This window comes from Etheostoma cragini, chromosome 16, assembly GCF_013103735.1.
Source record: "Etheostoma cragini isolate CJK2018 chromosome 16, CSU_Ecrag_1.0, whole genome shotgun sequence".
Lineage (NCBI taxonomy): Eukaryota > Metazoa > Chordata > Actinopteri > Perciformes > Percidae > Etheostoma > Etheostoma cragini.
Window position 1 is genome coordinate 10,037,072 of NC_048422.1, and position 20,461 is coordinate 10,057,532.

At 41.8% G+C, this 20,461-nt stretch overlaps 1 protein-coding gene across 1 annotated transcript; it reads left to right on the plus strand.

Annotated features, from left to right (window-relative positions):
* The first annotated feature begins 4,042 nt into the window (after nt 1-4,042).
* Nucleotides 4,043-20,428, plus strand: LOC117959915 (ras-GEF domain-containing family member 1B-B-like). The gene is made up of 14 exons (XM_034897317.1): nt 4,043-4,301; nt 11,391-11,921; nt 12,216-12,338; nt 12,844-12,981; nt 13,483-13,698; nt 14,155-14,229; nt 16,180-16,272; nt 16,805-16,907; nt 17,137-17,216; nt 17,489-17,584; nt 17,679-17,774; nt 18,478-18,601; nt 18,722-18,794; nt 18,891-20,428. Exons 2-14 carry the CDS (start codon nt 11,397-11,399, stop codon nt 18,922-18,924), a joined length of 1,776 nt encoding a protein of 591 aa, XP_034753208.1. The 5' UTR covers nt 4,043-4,301; nt 11,391-11,396; the 3' UTR covers nt 18,925-20,428.
* Nucleotides 20,429-20,461: the final 33 nt, after the last annotated feature.

Genomic DNA, 20,461 nt, shown 5'->3' on the forward strand with positions numbered 1-20,461 from the left:
ATTCTCAGGTTCTCCCCCCTCTTTTCCCCCAGTTTCTCGAACCATAATGATCTCACCCAGCTGTCTCTGTGTAATCCCACCCGCACTCACTACAGCACATCCGTCTGTTGTCGTTGCTGCTGGTAGTGGCGGCTGACATCATATGTTTTATGTCGCTGTTTCCTGGAAATCCGAAACATGTTGCCAGTCAGAAGCTTTTTAACAATGTTTTTTCTGTCATTTTGTTTTAACTTAATAATGTAATGTCATTGAAAATGCTCTAATATTTAGGTAAAATTAATAGCTTTGTACTTTACTGTTGAGTTGGAAATGATAAAAAATACAGTCGCACATTACATTGGGCCACCAGGGTTCTAAGTAGAAAGTAGAAATCCTATTGGTCAAACGGAACTAGATAAAGGGGCGTTTTTCTAGCATTTATTGTGGCGTCAACAATAAATCACTAAGTAATTCTTGTTTGAGCTCTGCTTTTGGTCACCGCTAACTCCTGAGGGAATTTATCTGGCACTTTAGCTGCTAAATTCTCCACTAGCTAACTTTATCCATCTATGCAGGTTGTGATAGCTTAGCATTCAATGGTTTTACACTAATAACCGCTGGCTGCTGCACCTGAAGTTGACACATTGAGAGCGGTGAGAACGAATCAAAGCTGTTAAGTTGCAGACCTGAGTACCCAAATAATTATGTGAAGTTAGTCACGTTTCGTAAACATGGTCATTTGTTTAGGAAAAGTTCTCTGTAACACAATCTTTATTGCTGTGTACTAAATTTATTGTGAGATCACACTGACACAGGCGCTTCTCCAATAAAATGAAACATGACTCATTGAACTATGCTCGCTCCTTTCATCAGATGTCACGTAAAAAAAAGTTTGCCTGACAGTGTATGTTGGCATGGCGACTAAGAATCAAGGACACGACTCCTACTTTTGCTGTTTTTGCTTCAGTATCTGCATGAGTAGTTTTGGTGAATAATGTGGAAATCAGAAACGGTGAGGATGAGAGCTTCTCTGGTTTCCGTAAATAGAGAAGACCTTGAACAAAGTGACCTTCATGCTAAACGCCTGCACATCAACCCTGTGTACTCACACACGGACGCTGACTCGTTTTCCTTGACTATCTTCTCTTCACTAACTGCCTCCTCGCTGGACAATGTGTGCAGACAAAAAGCAGACACAACCTAAACCAACTTTTTTTATCAAACAAATTCAGCATCTGAAACCATGTGGCTAATGTTTGAGTCCTGCAGGATGTACCCCTTCTGTTCCTTCATTATTATATTCTCTCTTGTTCTAAGACAATTAAATATGTAAATTCCCATGTTATGCTAATTTTCTGCTTCATACTTGTATTTGGGGTTTTCTAGAACAGAACAAAAACACCCTTTTCTCATCCTGTACCTGTATTCACCCTCTGTCTGAAATGTGACGTTTAAGCCCCCATCCAAAAAAGCCCAGTCCGCTCTGATTGGTCAACGTTTGCAGCCGGGGAATGACGGCACTTTTTAGTATTGTTGTGACATCACAACTGTATGGAAGTCCTACCTGTCCTGTGTGCATTTATCCATGGATTGAGACTTTTGAAACTTTTGCAGTATTAAAATAGCACCTCTACCTGCTTAATAATATAAAAAAGACATGGACTTCTTACTTTTTACAATGTGGGACCTTCAAGGTCATACTAAAAAGGCAGTAAATTCTCTCTTTTGCCATTTGGAAACCAAGAATGGTTTTTGTCACTTTACCATACATGATAAATGGTTTTTAAAGGTCTTACAAAAGATGTGTTTTCAGAACATAAAACTAACTTTGTTGATTTCTTATTGAAGAAGTTTTCAACAGAATGTAACAAGTGATCAGCGAGGAGCCAACATGTGACAAAAAAACAACGTGTGATTCAAATCAACATCACGTGAAGATGGGAAACACAGTATGTCGGTGCGTGGCTGCCATCCATATACCAAATGTGAGCATAGTAGTGTTGACGTCATAGCCAGTTGAGGCTTATCTTATTTACATTGACATCCTTGATCCCATACACCCCTCTGACAGGAAGTCTTCCTCAAAAGCACTCTGGCAGTCGTGGGCGTCAAGCAGCTAATCGAAAAGCTGAGCCTCATGAGGGTCCCCACCGAGGGTTGCAACGGTCAAGTGTCACCGGATGGAGATGTGTTTGTGTGTGTGTGTGTGTGTGTGTGTGTGTGTGCATGCATGGGCATACTACCCAGCCGGAAGCTGTGCGCTCGGATGCCTGGTGTAGGAGTTGGGTTACTGAAACGAGAAAACCCTGCAGCCTGCAAGAATCAGAGATCAGCTATTCTCGCATAAACGGTGATGTGTCAGAATGTAAGAGGCGTCAGTGATCAAAAAATGAGCGCCGCCCACAACGTCAGCAGTGCCTCGCTGTACATCTAAAGCTGTGTTTATATAATTTGATGTTTATGCAATGAAAAGGCCTGGGCGGTGCTGAGGTGGATGGCAGCAGTGCAGTGGCCGTTGAGGGGGTGGGACTGGTGTGCACCCACCTCGCTTTAATTACCATATTTTAGAAAAAATTAGACTGTTGGAGGGAGCATAGTATATATATTTAGAGTATCTTCTAAACATTTAGAGAAAGAGATGAGGTGTGTTTTCATACTCTGACAAAGTAAACCTGTTAACCCATATGCCTAAAAAGACCCACATGGGAACAAAAAACTACGTCGCTACGATCGCTGTTCCTGTTGTTACATGAAAACCTAATTTAGATAATCTTCTTGTTTTTACTTCAATTTAGGGATAACTTTGTGTTATGGGTGGAGTAGCCTATCTCTCCAACCTTGTGGGGTTGGAAAATCCTTTCAAAACCCCATCGGATATCAGAAAAATCCCTGTCATCAAGACTGTTTTTCTTAATTCTTGAAAAAAATGTTAATGCAACAACGTACAATTAATACCGTTCCTGTAAATAAAAAAGAATCCTGTAAATTACCACTTTGTCCATACTGCCAGCAGTGTTGAATAGTGTACACACCACAGTACTGCTGAGCGTCAACAACTGTGTTTATAGATGTACTCAAAGGTACAATTTAATGGATTACCAATGAACAGTTACACATTAGGGGATTGCGAGAACGAACATAACCAGGTATAATTAGGCCTACCTGTAAGCACCAGTCTGCTGGGAGTGTGTTCATTAACTTTACACACAAACACTTGTATGTAAAAGTGGTGTGTGACATGTCTGTTATGTCATAAGTGAATGAAATCTTGAATACACACACATCCAACAAAACATGACTAAACTGGCTTTCAACTGCACACAACAATGACACAGCTTTACCTAAACAATAAAAGCTTCACTATTCAATACATTTTATATTGACATGACTCTGTGTAATGTGAATTTAACGTTACAGTCGCAAACCCACAGGGAATTATCACCCAACTCTCCAGTTCTCCTCAGTTCTAAGGAGCGTTAAAGGTAGCCTACTGTAAGTAGGAAAAAAAAAACTCAAATGGAAAGTAAGTTATGCTACAATACATGCAATGCTTCAATACTATTCCATTATATTTTTTTACAACAATGTATAGTTTATAGAATATCTAGCTAATTCCCTTCCTACCTCTATGTGTTGTAATCTTGAATCCTAAAGCAACTCTCACTGACAATAGTAAAGTAAAAAAAAACACAAAAAAACACACATAAGAAGCATGGGCTACTCTTCCAACTCATGATCTTGTAACTGAGACCAACTTACACACACACACACACACACACACACACACACACACACACACACACACACACACACATTCCTGAAGGAAACCGTACACCTTCCGTATTTTAGCTCGCCAACAAAAACATTTGCGGCCCCTGGTTGCGGTTGAAGAGAAAGAAGCCGACGGGACGGCGAGCCAGCCAATCACAATTTGCGGTGATTTCGATTTTTCGACTGCTCCAATGCGATTGGCTCGTCTCGCCCCAAGAGGCTCCCGCCCCCGTACAGCCATTGGTCGGATTTCCCGGCTCTACAGAAGTCATTTGAATACGCCTCGCTTTGAGGCTCATTTCCAGCGCTGCTGGTTCGAATAATTGACTCAGATATCAACAGCGGAGACACAATGGAGTGGAGCACGGTGCAGACACACTGCTGAAAGACTTCTCTGTGTTTTACACATCGTGCAGCTTTATCCCGGTGTGAGGAGGACCAACTGCGGAGATTAGCCTACTAACAGTTTGGATGGTGTTGTTTCTTCGCGTTTTCGTCTGTTTCTACTGGGGAAAAGATTAAATTCGGACTCGAGCTGCATCACGTCAGAGGTAAGTTGTGCAGGGTGTGGATGACGGGGTTTATTAGAAACAAACTTCAGTTTTGTGGGGAATTAAGCGTCATTTTCAGAAAAATATGTTTACGGACTGAATGAAAATCTGGTATGGTAACGTTGGAGACGTTAAAATAGTTGGCATATATTTTACTTAACTGACGTCTAGTCACAAAATAGTTTTTTTTTTCCAAGGTTTTATTTCCTTGCATTCATGCATTTAGCATTATTATGTTGCCCACATTATTTTTTAATTAAGGTAATCTCGTGGTTGTAATACATTTAATTAAAAAAAATGAAACTTAGCTCAGACAATCGTGTTAACTGAAAAGCTTGTCTCGTGATATGTAAAGATAAACAAACAATGCTAACTCTATCCTCCCTTTTTTTTGTAATTTCTTCTTCCTAACTACTTTTGTTGTTGTTGTTGTTGTTTACCACCCATGTGAGTTTATTATTGTGCTGGCTGTCAGACACACTTACTCACCAGCACCTGTGATAGGACTGTGGTTACACAGCGTGGCTTTTTCACAGTCAGCTTTTACTTTTACTGTGTTATGACTCAGTCAGAAACCCATAATGTAGACCAAGCTCTGTGTGTGGTTGTGTGTGTGTGTGTGTGTGTGTGTGTGTGTCTCTCTCTCTCTCTCTCTCTCTCTCTCCACACACTTCTATAGCCCCTTAACTTGCTGAAACGAATGCCTCAAATATCCCTTACTTTGCAAGCTTACGTAACAGGCTACGTGAAGTAAACCCTAAATTACATGGTTTATCTTATTCAATGATAACAAATAACACAACGGCAGTCTGAAGAACCCAAGCAACATTTTGGGCTTCAGCTGTTCTAAAAACAGTTGTTTTATCTTAAGTTATGCTTTCCAACTTCAACTTCATTCTTAATATACATTGTGTGTGTGTTGTGTTATAAGGCTGTTGTGTGTAAGATCTGTAGCATTACAGACAAAAGAAAATGTGTGTGAGAAAACCCCTTACACAAGCTCACGTTTATTATATCCCAGCAGCAGAGGAGATAATGGGTCTTTATCCCTTCTAACACTAGGTTAATACTGTACTAGCCTACCAGATTTTGTGTGTGTGTGTGTGTGTGTGTGTACTTCTAGCCCTGTGTATGTGTTGAGCCAACACACAAGGACATGCGTGCTTGTGTGCGATAAAGACCAGCAGCGAGTGAATTGTATTCCACATATCTCTCCATCCAATCTGAACACGGTCTCTGTATCCGGCTCTGTTTGCCTGTCTATCAGATGTAGTTGCAGGTGCAGGTTTTGAAAGTGGTCAGCGAAGGGTCCCAGCGGCGGGTGTTTTGACAGCGCCTGAAGGCCTCATCTGACCTGTAGGGTTACTCAAGCGTGAGTGGAGCGTTTTGTTTGAGCTCCGCACTGTATCCTTCTACATTTACATTGGTTCGTTCTGGTCTGGTGTTAATGATGCTTAAAGTGATTTAAACAAAGTGAAGGAAAACAACCCCAAAACTCAAATTGCTTGGTCCATAAAGCTCAGAAAATAGTGAAAAATGGCCATAACAATTTCCTTTTGTCCAAGGTTGTGTGTTCAAATGTCTTGCCTTGTTTAAGCAACAGACAAGAACCCAGAAAAAAAAAATCACTTAGCCTAAACCAATTAACCGATTATCAAAACATCCTAGCATCCTAGCTAATGGCATGGCAAGGGCGCTGTCCCAGATTGGAGAGACATATTCAGGGGTTTGGTCTGTAGAGAACTTTTTAAGGCTGGTCGGTCCGATAGCTGTGCCACAGTCACCAAAACCTAACAATTTCTGCAGTAATACAAAGTAAGCCTTGCACTATTAAGCGGTGTAAAATCGCGACATCGAGTCACACTGTTCACGATTTAATTTAAAAAAAAATGTAATCAAAAAAAAAAAACGTTGACTTGGGTTCTCATTTAGTTTTTACGAGCCGAATGCATCCCAATCACTACTTTCTTCTGTGAGTGGGCTCTCCCTTCTCTTCATCGAGGCCTCTGTGTCTACAGGCTCGTGCTGATGCCCAACCAATGTGCTAAAGGTGCCAAAAATAGCTGTTTGGATTCTGCCAATTTGTTTTGTCATGGTTCATGTGTGCAATAAACATTACACTTTGTGAGATAGAAAATCGTGGCAGTGAATCGTGATATCAATTCTAAGGTATAAACACCGTGATTCATATTTTTCCCTATATCGTGCAGACCTAATGCAAAGTGTTGCTTTAAAATGCTCTACTACCAAGTTATACTTTCAACAGCAGAATCAGTGTGAGGTGGTGCTAGCTGAAAGCGTAGACTGTGTATATTACCAGTCTACTGGTGGAAGGTAACGTAGCAGCATGACACACTAGCTAGACCTGATTCACATCACCCTTTTTATTAGCAGCATTTAAAGTTACCTGATAGAGTAGTAGAGTCTCAGAAGGCCATGTTTGAGGTACTGCCTCACAAAATTTAAGATAAGACTGCTAATTGAGGCATCATAAACGTATGAATGCGGCCTAAATGGCATTCGTAAATCAAGTATAGTCACTTCTCCGGCAGATTCAAGTTTGAGTTTAAAATCCTCTAAGCAGCAGTGAGTGAGCCCTCCTTCTAGAGAAAGTTGGACTTTCTTTGACAGAAGTGCTGTTCCTGTGTATGGCAGTGCTGTTTAAAGGGTTGTACGTGTGGAAATTGTCTAGTGTGCAGCTTTGGCAAAACCCCGAGTAAGTGATATGAGAACAGCCTGGACTTTAACCTCATTCTTTGTAAGGAATAAGGCTGACGGTGGAGGGTTTCCCCTCAGACTAACATGCTTGTCTCGCTCCCACGCCTTACCTGCTGTAACTTATTAGTGTCAAAGAACATAAGGTTCAAAGTAGAAGAAAGATTGCGTTGCATTGCTTTGGCCTTTAACCACACTGACACAATGTTTTGCAGGTCCTCTTTATCAGGTGCTTTTCTCTCACGCCATGTGTCCACATTGTGTTAACCCACTCTGTCTAACAGTCTTTTTTAGCGTCTAGCCCTGCTTAAAGGCCGCACATTTGATTAGACGTCACAAAGAAACAGGAGCCTGTGCAAACAAATCTTCTATTGTTTCTTTAAGCCTCTGTAAGGACCAGGGGGTTTCACCAGGGACTAATATTAGGCCAGTGAGGACGTAGATTCTCTCTGGGGTCAGTTGGCTTTGATTAAGGAGAATTTATACGGACTTTGATGGCTGCAGAGTGCTTGCACATCACCATGCATGGATAGCGTGCACTACCTGAGAGCTGCTTGAGCCACGTGCAGTTATATCGGCTTATGTCAATACGCGAGTTTCGATATGCTCCTTTAAACCAAAGTCCCAAAGACAGATTCCTGGGGATTGTTTATTGCACTTAGCAAATACAAGTGTGGATTTATGGCACATGACCTCACAGTAGATTATGTCTGTCAGTTCACACCTTACAGAGGAATGAGAAAGTCAGATTTATGCTGGTTTGACTGATGGGAAAATGATCCCAGCCTCAGTTCGTGCAAACACAGAGCACCATACGGGCCTGGCGGTGGCAAACCGTGTGTGTGTGTGTGTGTTTGTGTGTGTGTGTGTGTGTGTGTGTGTGTGTGTGTGTCTGATCTGCTGTGGTCTGCTCTGATCTCTTCCTGGGGGTCTTTATGTGGTTGTTAATGCCATGACAGGATAGATAATACCTCTATTGTTGAAGACCTCCCCCTCTTTCTCCCCCGCCTGTTATAACTGGCCTCAGCGTAGATGGGTGTACCTTCTTTAAAAAAAAAAAAAAAAAAGTCTGACTAACGTTGAAGGATTTAGGTTTTCTGGAACAAATTCAATTGAAGTAAGCCTTAAGCCATCAGTGTTTCTATTCTGCCGGAAGTCCAGCTGCAAACAACAAATGCATTTGAATTCCCCCTAATCAATTTATTCCTGTCAGGGTTAAAACAAATAAGCTTTTTTAAAACACGCTTTAATTTATTTAAAAACCAGACAACGCCAGGCATTCACATACAGTAGAATGATATTTGACAAATGTCAGATCCAAAATTTGTTTGATGCTTCAAAGATCATGGTGGTTGGTTTAAATCTATTAGCAGATCATATATGTCTGCAGCGCCATCAGACTTGAAATTAGTTTCAACCTTTTGATGAACTAGGTTACCACATTTTAGGCACCAGACACTGCGGTTTGGGCCGTGTGTCAAACGCGAGATATTGTCCTTAGTGTCACATCACGAAATGGATGCCAGTTGCAGGGAAGAGGCACCATAAAATGTACGATGCTTATAAAGTTTCTTTTTTTGTTTGTTTGGTTTGTCAGCACAATGTTCCAACAAAACTATACATTTCTGCCCCGTTGCTGTATCTTTATTACCACATCAAACCCCTTTCATAAGGCTGCACTTTTTCAAAGTTTACAAACAAGGGAGTTTAAACAATGCTTTCAATATGAAATTATGCTCCAAAACCATCATTAAGGCGTCCATGGAGAGGCCAACCTATGATTAAGAGAGAGTAAAATCTCAGCACTGCAGCATGAAAGCCACAAACTATCCAAAGGGTCAACATTTCAGGAAGTCAGTCTGGAAAAACCAAGATTGGATTTAAATTTGTAGACATGTTTTCCATTAGTTTAAGATCAATTTCCAGTGCAAACACAAGAGAAACGCAGTATCCAAACTGGAGTAAATATTATTCAGTACTAGATGCCTTATCTGAACCTGACCACCAGAGCTTTTCCAGATTATATTATATTGTAACTTTAGGAAGTTAAAGCCGCTGTAATCTTTTAACTGAGTTAGAAGGAAAACAGCAGGCAGAGATCACAAAGTTCAGAAGACAGGCTGGCATTGGACTGGCTTACACTGGCAAAATGCCAGGCTCTCTCTTTCTCTCTCTCTGTCTGTGTGTGTGTGTGTGTGTGTGTGTGTGTGTGTGGAGCCATCATTTGTTTATGTGTGACATGTGTGTGTGTTTGGATTATAACGGCATGGGGCTAGGCGCCATGGTGGACATGGGTGTGTAAGATGTTGGCTCAGGCAGACACTCCTCTTACGGCGCTGCGATGGACAAACAAAAGTCTGCCGGATTCCTGCAGGGTTTTGTTTTCTGGCAGAATGTTAATCTACGTGCATGTATACGTCGTTGTGTGTATGTATGTATGTGTGTGTATGTGTATGTGTGTACACGGCTCGTTTTACACTGGCATGTGTTTCCTAGACAGACAACAGTAGTAGGATAAAGATGGCTCCAGAGTTAAAGCACGCCTTGTTGGTGATCTGGGATCAGCTTACTTACCTCAAATCCAATTATCTACACCATTAAGGCAGAAAGAAATCATTGGTGTCTTGAGATCATCCATCTGTTGGCCTATTTTCTCCCCCCATATGCCGCCTTGATGTCGAAAAATTTGATTCAAGAATGTGTAGTAATAAAACGCACAATAAAGGAAGAGGTAGGGGAAAAAAACTTTGTTCAAAATCCCTTTTTGTTTTGTAAAAAACAACAAACAAACAACAACCAGTAACTTTTAGGGAAAGTGAAGGCATCTTTCACCAGTTCCAAGCCAAAACGGTAAACAGAGGAGGGGTTATATTATGTGATTAAGTGTAATTACTTTCACAGATGCTTCTTAGACTTCTGCTTTGCGTGATCAAGTTGCTCCAACAGATATTTTCACAACATGTGACGCAGCTCGATCATCAACCACATTCCCAGGAAGCGCGGGTGGTTGTGTCATAGTGTTGTAGCAGGAAAACTACAGGAGGCATCTGTAAGAGAGGGACTTCTAGTGTTGACTGAAAGGTGGTCAGTCCAACAGCAGTGAATGTGTTTGAATAGTTATTATCATTTTTAAACTTAATGTAGCTATATGTAGCTTTCAGTTGGTGTTGGTTTCAGCCGCTCCTTTGGACGACAGCGGCAGAGTTCTTACCACACCTGCTGTCTTAAAGGAGCATGCGTTACGTGGAGTAGGTCATATCGTCGCGATGGATAGCTAAACCGTATCAGTGCAACTGTGTCACGAGCCAAAGCAATAACAGATTGTCATAGTAACCAAAGTTATTAATAACTTAAATTAATATAGCACGTCATGAAACCCAAGGACACTTTACTCAAGTACAGGGGGACAAGGGAAAAGAAAAGACCACAGATTAAAAGGAGTAAAGTGTCCGGGCTGAATGGAAGGAGGGTGTCATTTAATGTCTGCTACTGGCGTACAGCCACATCAAGCAATCTGAAGTTATTTTTTGAAGAAAATAGATCTATTTCATATACCTAAGGGCCGATTCAGGGTCGTCTTTGAATAATTTAAAATCTTGTATATTTTTTTTTATTTATTTTTTATTTTTTTTATTTAACCTCTATTTAACCAGGAAAGTCCCGTATATGTCACCATCTGTAATCTTTGTTTTTTCCTTTCCTGCTTTTCTGTGATGGCCCTGCCCCAGTATCAGCCATAACTACAGCAGATAACTTCTAAAATAAAATCGAAATACATTTAGGCCTATATAAAGAAATCTCCCGCCACCTTTTTACCTGGTTGGATACACTAACACACACTTTTTTCCGGTGTTCAGCCGAAATCTGGGACCCGTCACAATGTGTGAGAAACTGGAGGGCCGTTAACAACAACTATATACAAAATGCGTTCTTTTCACTGTTAATCTCCATGATGGAACATTACACAGTTTCAGAAACATTTCAAAGTTACATAAAATCACTTTTAAGCATGGTACCCCACTTTTGTAGTAGCAGAAGTAATGATTGGAGAAGCTGATCGACAGAAGATGAATCAACAAAATAATTAATTATGTGCTGGTAGTAGCTTCTTCAATGTGTGGAGTATACAATAAATAGATTTGGGTTATTGGACTATTGATTGAACAAAACCACAATGTCAACAACGGGGTTACTTTGTTTTAGTCAAAAAGCTGGGAACCACTGTATCAGTTCACTTTGGCCAATGTCACAAATCAGGGAGCAAAACAGCTGTATGACCCCAGCTGACTGACCGAAAAGGACCTAGACTGTGATTGAATCCAGATCGCCCACTCCTAACCTCCTCCTAACCTCCTCCTTGTGTCTACTTCGCAGGCCGTCATGCCTCCCACAACCCCGTATGCCGGGAAGTTCAACTCGTGTGCTTCCTACGGCAACAACAACAACAACCTCCCTCAGCCCCACAGCCCGTACCGCAACGGCACCGCCCCAAAGCCCGCCAAGGAAAACGTTTACAACGGCGCCTACCCCGCGGCAGAAAACCCCTACGACATACCGCAGCCACACACTTCGTATCGCAGCTCCTCTGTCTCCTCTGTGACCGCCAAGGAGCAACATCACAACAGCGGCTGCGCGGTGTCCAAGAACCCGTACTCCTCGACGCAGCCGCACAGCCCCCGGCAGCACAGCACTTCCTGTCCGGCGCGCGCGTACCGTCACACCAGCAGCAGCAGCGGCAGCGAGCAGTCCTCTCGTAACAACTCTGTCGCGGCGAAAGGCCGGCGTTATGGACACGGCTTCACCGCTAGCTATGGGGAGATGTGTTACCACGACAACAGTTTGGTTTCAGCATCCCTTGAGGCGCTGATCCAGCATCTGGTCCCCACAGTTGACTACTACCCTGATGTAAGTACCAGAAAGGTGCTCTCATGTAGCGAGAAACACACTATTTAGTGGGAAAGATGAAGGTGTGTGTGTGTGTGTGTGTGTGTGTGTGTGTGTGTGTGTGTGTGTGTGTGTGTGTGTGTGTGTGTGTGTGTGTGTGTGTGTGTGTGTGTGTGTGTGTGTGTGTGTGTGTGTGTGTGTGTGTGTGTGTGTGTGTGTGTGTGCGTGTGTGTGCGCGCGTGTGTGTGTGTGCGCGCAGCCAACATTTTGTTTTGCCTTCTTGTCCTGAGAGCTGTTTTGTTTCCTTATCATCAGAGGTCGTACGTGTTCACCTTCCTGCTGAGTTCACGCCTCTTCCTGCACCCGTACGAGCTCATGACCAGGGTTTGTCACCTGTGTGTCGAACAGCAGCGGTCCGGAGACGCCCTGCTGGATAAGGTGGGCGGATCACACACACACACACACACACACACACACAGAGACAAACGCAGTTATTATTTCTCTCTCCCACAAAAACGCACACCCACCATATGATCATCACACTCTATTACGCACACACACAAACATACGCAGTTATTATTTCTCTCGCCCACACAAACTCACACCCACCATATGATCGTCACACTCTTTCACCCACAGACACACAAACACACACACACACACACACCCAAAGCTCTGTAATTCTGTGTGAGAGTATTTTTATTAGCAAAGATATTCCAGTCAGACAGAGAGGGCTCAAATTGACACAGGGGGAAATAAAAATGAAAAGTCAACACACTTAATGAACAATAAAATAAGCAGACAAACAAATTGTGTCTGTTTGTGTGCCGTGTGAACACATGAAGGTCATGAGGTCACATCAATAAATGCTATAAAATGATATCTGCAAAGTGTCTACTTCAGTGACATTTAACACATGCTTATTTTAATTTTTTTTATTTAGATCCGTTCCCGCGAGGTGGCGCCCAAGCTGGTGCAGCTGCTGACCGAGTGGACGGAGACATTTCCGTACGACTTCAGGGACGAGAGGATGATGCGCTGCCTCAAGGACATGACCCACCATGTGGCCAGAGCAGATGAGGTTAGTCTGGAATCTAGGGGGTGTCACGTTTTTTCACGATACCATATTATACTGATTGTTTGGACAACGATGCAACATTTACTGACATCACAAAGTCTGCTATGATTTCATATCTGATTGAAGGGGCCTATGTCCGATAGGAGACGATACATACGCCCATTTAACGCAATCAGTGATATTATTATATATTTACAAGAAGGAACTAAAATGGGATTTGACAATTTAATTACTAAGCTCTTCTGGACATTTAAATTAAAAACAAACTACGCTTTTTAAGAAAAAGAATATATAAGAAGTGCGCATCATTTTCACTTTGTCGATAATACTGGATAGATGAGGATTGAATCGACGAGTGAACCAAGTCCATCATGCCCCCCAGACTCATTAAGTAATGCGCTAAAATCTCTACATTTCTCATGTCGTAGTGTTTCCTGTTTTAGTTAAGGGAAAGTGTTTTTGAGTATCATGTGTAATGATCCGTGTTGCGTTTGTGTCTTCCAGTACTCCTGGCGAGCCATGCAGCAGATGACGCAGCGACTGATCAAACGGCTGTCGGCCCTCGGCCAGTACGAGGAGGCCGTCGCCGCGCTCAACGCCGTGGCGACGGAGCGGCCCGCTTCCCTGAAAAGCAAACAGGCCTCGGGTCAGCGAAGCGACGTGATGAGCGTGTGTGACGACCCCTTCATCCTCGCCCAGCAGCTCACACACATTGAACTGGTGAGAAGTCATTAGGAACTCTTTATATTGGAGTAATGTGTCACAGGTCTCCTGTTTAACCATCTGTTGCATAATGAAACCTGTTTGATGTCTGGATGTGTGGTTACTACTTTACAGGCCTTTATATTAAGTTCAGTGGTGGTAATGGTGGTGTTAAAGCAGGATTTAAATACAAAAATATAAAACATTTATAGACTTAATGAACTGCAAAATTGCCTTTATTTCTGTCTCCAGCTTGCATGTTGACTTAATGAATTTTTGTGATTTCTTGATTTTATTGTTTTCCAATAAACCCCTTCTTTGTGGTCCGTTATGCATATTGAAAGTTTATTATACTTTAAGTTGGTATGAAGCCAAATTGCTTTGACTTCTGTGCAGTTTTTTTCTGCCGATCCTAATTGTTAATCACGTGTTTTTTTGTCCTCATTGTTTCCTCTCCCTGTTCTCTGCCTTCAGGACAGACTGAGTTTTATCGGTCCTGAGGAGTTCATCCAGACATTCGCCACGAAGGATCCTCTGGATAACCATAAGGTACAATTTGAGTTTCAGTTTTGCATCATCCCAATCACGACCCTGTGAGACAAGTTTTCGCGTCTTCCCTCTAGTAGTTAACGTTGTTTGTAAATCACTAAAGTGTAGCAGATGGATGGATCTATCTGCTACACCTAGTAGGGGTGGGGCAATTAATCGATTCTTAGACGCATCACGATTCTCTCTAGAACGATTCGATGCTCTAGTCTGATAAGTGAATAATCAGTTATTATAAAAGAAATGTGTTAAATGTGTTGATTTTTACTTTAAATATACTGTCTCCAGATAATATGTACAAATCCGAACACAGAGTGACTGGAAGAGGACGGGAAAATGGACAACAACTTAGAGTTCAGGCAAGAGTGCAGAAATAAATAATCGGTTTAGAATCCAATCGTTGCCCTCTGAATCAGAATCTAATTGTGAGGTTCCCAGAGATTCCCACTCCTAACACCTACAGCCTGCTGCACGTAGCTTTTTCGATTTTTCTCGAAGAGAGCTTAAGAAAACTGCAACGTGATGGTGTTTTATAATGATCAATATCAAAGAAATGATAAAAAAAAGCTCCAGATTGTTGTCATTTTTATGACACCCTGTATTATTTTTATTTAAAGTTTCTTAATTTTTAGTCAGCTTTAAATCTAATTTGTGGTTTGCTTCAGTTCAAGTTAATTTGCTTTAGAACCCACATAAAAGATGTTTCTGGCAGATATTGTGACCCCCCCCCCCACCCTTTTTAATGTAGCTTTTAAAAATGCATCAAACATCAGTGCATCAGTATGAAAAGAGGCATTGTGCATACATGTACGTGTATCTGAAGGGCTCTTTCCCTCCTAAGTGGTCCTGTGAGTCAGCTGAAGGGTCGCCTTCAATCAGCTCTGCCGAGAACATGCTTTCGGCGGCTGTTTGTGTCCGAGTTGCATCATCCGTGGTTGCATCAGTTATATAAGAACCACTTTGTATAAAAGAGAGGTTGAGTAAGCGTGAGGGTTCCTAAAGTGTAAAGGGGACGTTTGGAGTGGAGTGGGCTGCCGGTGTTGTGTAAGCATTTAACACAGCCATGAATCTGAGAGATGAAATCATCAAGTCCATGTATATACGGCGCTTTTCTAATGTTTATTTATAGAAAAGTGCCCTCAGCGAACAGGTTTACCACTGCTCATCTCGCTGAAAACCAAAAGGCCCAAAAGCAGATGGAAATAACAACAGACACGTCACAGGTCTGTAGGTTGTGTGGGTGTGAGGGCTGTCGAGATCCATATGCAAAACAAATCACAGATTAGCAGCAGTCTGCTTTCTTGTATTTCTTATAAAATGATCATTGGATACTCTTGAGAAAATGATGATGCAGAAAGCCAAATCAGAATTTGTGTTGTCCGGAAAATTTGTCCAAAATGCCCAAAATAAAAATAAAAACAGAAAAGAAAGAAAATCCTAACAAGAAGAATATATATAAAAAAAAATCTTAACTTAAGTTCCACTTACTAGCTCTTTTCCGAAGCTTTCATCTGCATCTTCATGGTGTTCATATTCATATTTGCATTTGCTTTGTATTAATACTCAGTACTTTTCTCAGTACTTTGAGCAAACTCTTAGGAAACTCATAAGATGCAGTTAAAGCTCCAGAAATGGCTAGTAAGGGTACCTTAAGGTCTATTTCCATGTATTACACAGATGAATGTATTTAAAGATCTAAAGAAAAGAGACTTGAGTTGGATCCAATCTCGGTGTTGCATCGGTCACCTACACATAATCCCTTTTTATCTATCTTTTTTCCCTAGGCGGTTCACTTTATGTTCTCACCTATAACAACAAAAAGGACCACAGTTTCTTTGTCTCTTAAAAAGTATACATAATAAACTACTAAAATGAAAAAACCAATGTATCCTTGTTGTGCTTGTATTTTTACCATGTCATCTCAGTCTTCTTGTTTTTTTTGTTTTTTTTTAGGGTTTCTTCCGGAAGCGCAAAACCAGTAACCTGGAGGCCTACGTCAACTGGTTCAACAGACTGAGTTACATGGTGGCCACTGAGATCTGTATGGTACGTTGTTCTTAAAGGAAGGGCTCAGAAATCCACAAAGTCTCTCCGGGTTTTAGGACGACAGCTATTGAAGTTTTCAGTAGTCGAGCATTCTACTGATTATTCCATCGATTAATCGAGCAACTAATAGGGGTGGGGATCACCAGAGGCCTCGCGAAACCATATCACCACGATACCTATGTCATGATATGATATTATTGCAATTTTAAACATATTGCAATATTCTTTGATATACTGCAATGTATCACTTCTTTTTCCAGCTTGTGGAAAATGATGCCCCCGAAAGGAAACTTTGTCAACATCTGTGTTGTCTAAAAAGATAAACTTCTCAGTTTGTTCATCTCACTTCAGTTTTATTGCCGCAATATGGGATTGTGAAGCAAACAAACTGACCTACACATAGATAATGATAGATCGATACTTAGCATCTGTATATCGATACAGTATTGAAAGACGCAGCTCCAGTTGGCCATCTTTAGGCCAGAGGTCGAGCAGTCTTTGATTCACCTCCTGTTGTGTTCTGTCATTACAGCCAGTGAAGAAGAAACACCGAGCGCGGATCATAGAGTTCTTCATTGATGTGGCTCAGGAGTGTTTCAACATCGGCAACTTCAACTCCCTCATGGCCATCATCAGTGAGTATTCCACAGCAAATTCCACAGAAACTCGCTTTTCACCGACAGATCCAATGCAGCGAACACTGTTTGAATAAACTGGTGACTTTCTAATTCAAACAATCAAATTCAATAAAGTCAACAAACATAGTGCCAGCTGGAGTTTAGGGTTAGGCTATAAGTTAGGAAATACAAACTGATGTTTGTTTCTGTAAGTACTCTGTATTCTTACGCCTCCTCTGTCTTTCAGCTGGGATGAACATGAGTCCTGTTGCCAGACTGAGGAAGACCTGGAGTAAAGTCAACACTGACAAGTTTGAAATCCTGGAGGTAAGAAAACCTGCATACATTGGCGATTCACTGGTACATGTAAAATTGTATTTTCTTTAATTGTTTTGATTTTAAAAGGACAGTTCACGAAAAAATTAAAACTACATAGTTTTGTTCCTCTTACCTGTAGTGCTTTATCAGTCCATATTGTGTTGGTGTAAGTGTTGGGGATATCGGCCGTAGAGATGTTTGCCTTCTCACCAATAGAACGGAGCTAGAAGACATTCAGAACATGTGTTTGATCAGTGTCTGCTCTGTGTGACCTCATCCAGCACCAGATGGACCCGTCCAGTAACTTCAGCAACTACCGCACTGCGCTCCGTGGCGCCACCCAGAGGTCTGAGACCGCACACAGCAGCCAGGAGAAGGTAAGAGAGCACCAGGGAGTCTTCTCAAAAAGAAAAACGTAATGTCCCAAATGTAAAATGTGCATGTAACCGGGCTGTTGTCTCTTTCCTGCAGATCGTGATTCCTTTCTTCAGTCTCCTTATTAAAGACATCTACTTCCTGAATGAAGGCTGTGCCAGCAGGCTGACCAACGGGCACATCAATTTTGAGGTCAGTCCACAATTTAAGAGATTGGTTTTCAAGTGACAGTATTTCAACGAATCAGGTTGTACGATGAGGTTATAAGCTCCTTCTAAACACAGCACGATTTGATCATTATGGAACTGCTACTAAGTCATGCGCTGCATCTCATAGCCCTTTTAAATTGCCTCCTTGAGTCCTCCACTTGGCTCCCTTCCTCGCATCTTAGTCCCTCCCACTGAGGAGGCACAGAAGAGACTCTGGGAAATCATGGGCGGAGAGAGGCAACGAGCAACTCCTTCAGCTGCATGGCTTCCGGGAAGGCTGCTCTCGTGTATCCTTGCTTAAAGCTCCTCGAGGATCCCTCCTCGATGCCAGCTCCTCGGTCCTCAGGGGAGCAACAAGAGCTTTGAGACGGCCATCATCGAGGAGGGACTAAACAACTTCCGGTTCAGCCGAGGACCGAGGAGTCGAGGAGCTATCAATTAAGAGCCATGAGATTCAGCCACAATTGAGGCTTTGAGAAAAAGGCTTTCAAGTGTGATGTAATGGCAGCCCCTTGTGGCTAAAAGAGCAAAACAGCTTCCCTTTCTTTTCTCTTTCTCAGATGACATTAAGAAACTATGACAGCCGTTTTAGTGAGATTCTTGTCTTGTTGTGCGTTATGATCTTAAAGCATTCTGCGAAATTGGTGTCAATGTTAATAAAGTCTGTTGTCATTGTGTCTCAACAGAAACTTTGGGAGCTTGCAAAGCAGGTGAGCGAGTTCCTAGTTTGGCGTCAGGTGATCTGTCCGTTTGACAGAGACCGCCGGATCCTCCAGTACCTCGTCATCACGCCTGTCTTCAGCGAAGACGGTCAGTAATACGCTAAGCACGCATTAATGCAATCAGAAGTAAATTGCTGGACTGCCATGTGTTGTCACCATGTTGAGAGAACACATCTAACTCAGGCTTGGTCTTGTGTTAATGCTGCAGAGCTGCACCTGGCCTCGTACGAGAGCGAAGGACCTGAGAACAACATGGAGAAAGACAGTCGTAGGTCCCTCAGGTGGGTGTACACTCACACATTCAAAACAATCAAACCACCTCAACAATATAAAATCAACAAACATAATAATGAGTGAGTCTGTGTGCTGTTCTACAGATCTTCCCTTCTGCATCGAGAGACTCGGTCCTAAGAGAACAACAATCTCCTCTGCTGTTAATGAACGAGGTATTTTAAAGCTACAGGTTCCTCCATATTATCTCATGGACACAACAAACCCAGCTGGGCCCACTTTCTCACACACATCAACAGAACAATACAGCATATCACAATTTGTGGGCTTTGAGCTCACAAGGAGCATACTTTATATGATTTATAAATCGGATACTGTTAACAATCCCTGATGAAATTCAGCGGATGCCAAAGGACCTTAATGCTGTTGTTTTGAACACAATGATTCCCGAGGAGTACTTGGATCGACTCGGAAGCTCTACTTCTTCTTCTGCTACTTCTTCAACATCAGCTCTGTTCAAGGCACTTCGGGATTTGAGATGACTGCAGAAGTAGTCAAACGTGTGGATTTTGTTTATATCTCCAGTGGACCTCCATCATGGCGACAACATAATTGCGAAAGGACTCATACAATGAAAGCGTATAGGGCCGGTTTTGTCTCTGAATGAATAAGACGGATATGGACCCAATTGGTTACATTGCAACATTAGCACTGCTTCTCTGTGGACATCCGGGCTGAGTTCAGTCAAAAACCAAAGAGAGAGTAGAGACGCACTCTGAGACGAAAGATCATCGATTTGTATCATAAGTAGGCTAGCAGCTGCTTTTAGAGGTGGTGTTGTCTGCAGTGTTGTTTTGTTGGCCGCTTGATTGTAATAACAACATCGTGAGCACAGCAGCAATCACTGCACCACATTCGATCCATTCTGTCTCAGTTTGCACACAGCTTCAATTTCCGGCTATTAACAGGTCATTCAAGCTTTTGATCTAATTTGAACACAGAATGTATATCCACTACATCCTTTTACAGACACTGCATTCATCAATCATGCTATTTGGTTCTAAAAATGTTGTGATGTGTGCACTTTGGCTGCCGCATTAGTGATCAAAATTGTGCGAGTGTCAGCAACATCATGCTAATCACGCGAGTAAAATCAAATGCACTTCAGTGGGTTCTTGTGTATCGTTCTATAGGGTTTAGTGACACCTATTTTAAGGTGTCCTTCCATACAGTATTAAGTTGTATTTTGTATCAGAAGGTTAAAAAAAACGTGTTTTTTCTTTATGTACTTTTTCTGAAGTGTAATAGTGAGCTTGTTGCAGGTTGACTGACTGTGTTGGAAAGCTAATTTTTGTTAATTCAACACCAGTTCATGTGTGATGTGGGGTCCGAATGAAGCTCAAACTTATGTGTGTATGGCCAGGTTGGATACAAACAGGACCCTAAACCTGCTCTTCATCTCACATGTGATGATATGAGCGTTTATGCGATCGTTAAAGTCTGCCTATTAGTGAACGTGATGCTATTGTTGTGTTTTCTTTTTCTTTTTTTTTATGCTTATTTTATGTTTCATTTTATAAGTGTTTTTTCATGTATCATTTGTTATACCGGTCAGGGTACTTGTACTGAAGGTCTTTGTGAAAAGAGAAGTATATTTTTCTTTCAAATAAACAGAATAACTGAATAATGTGTTCCATTGGTTTTAACTGATGCACAA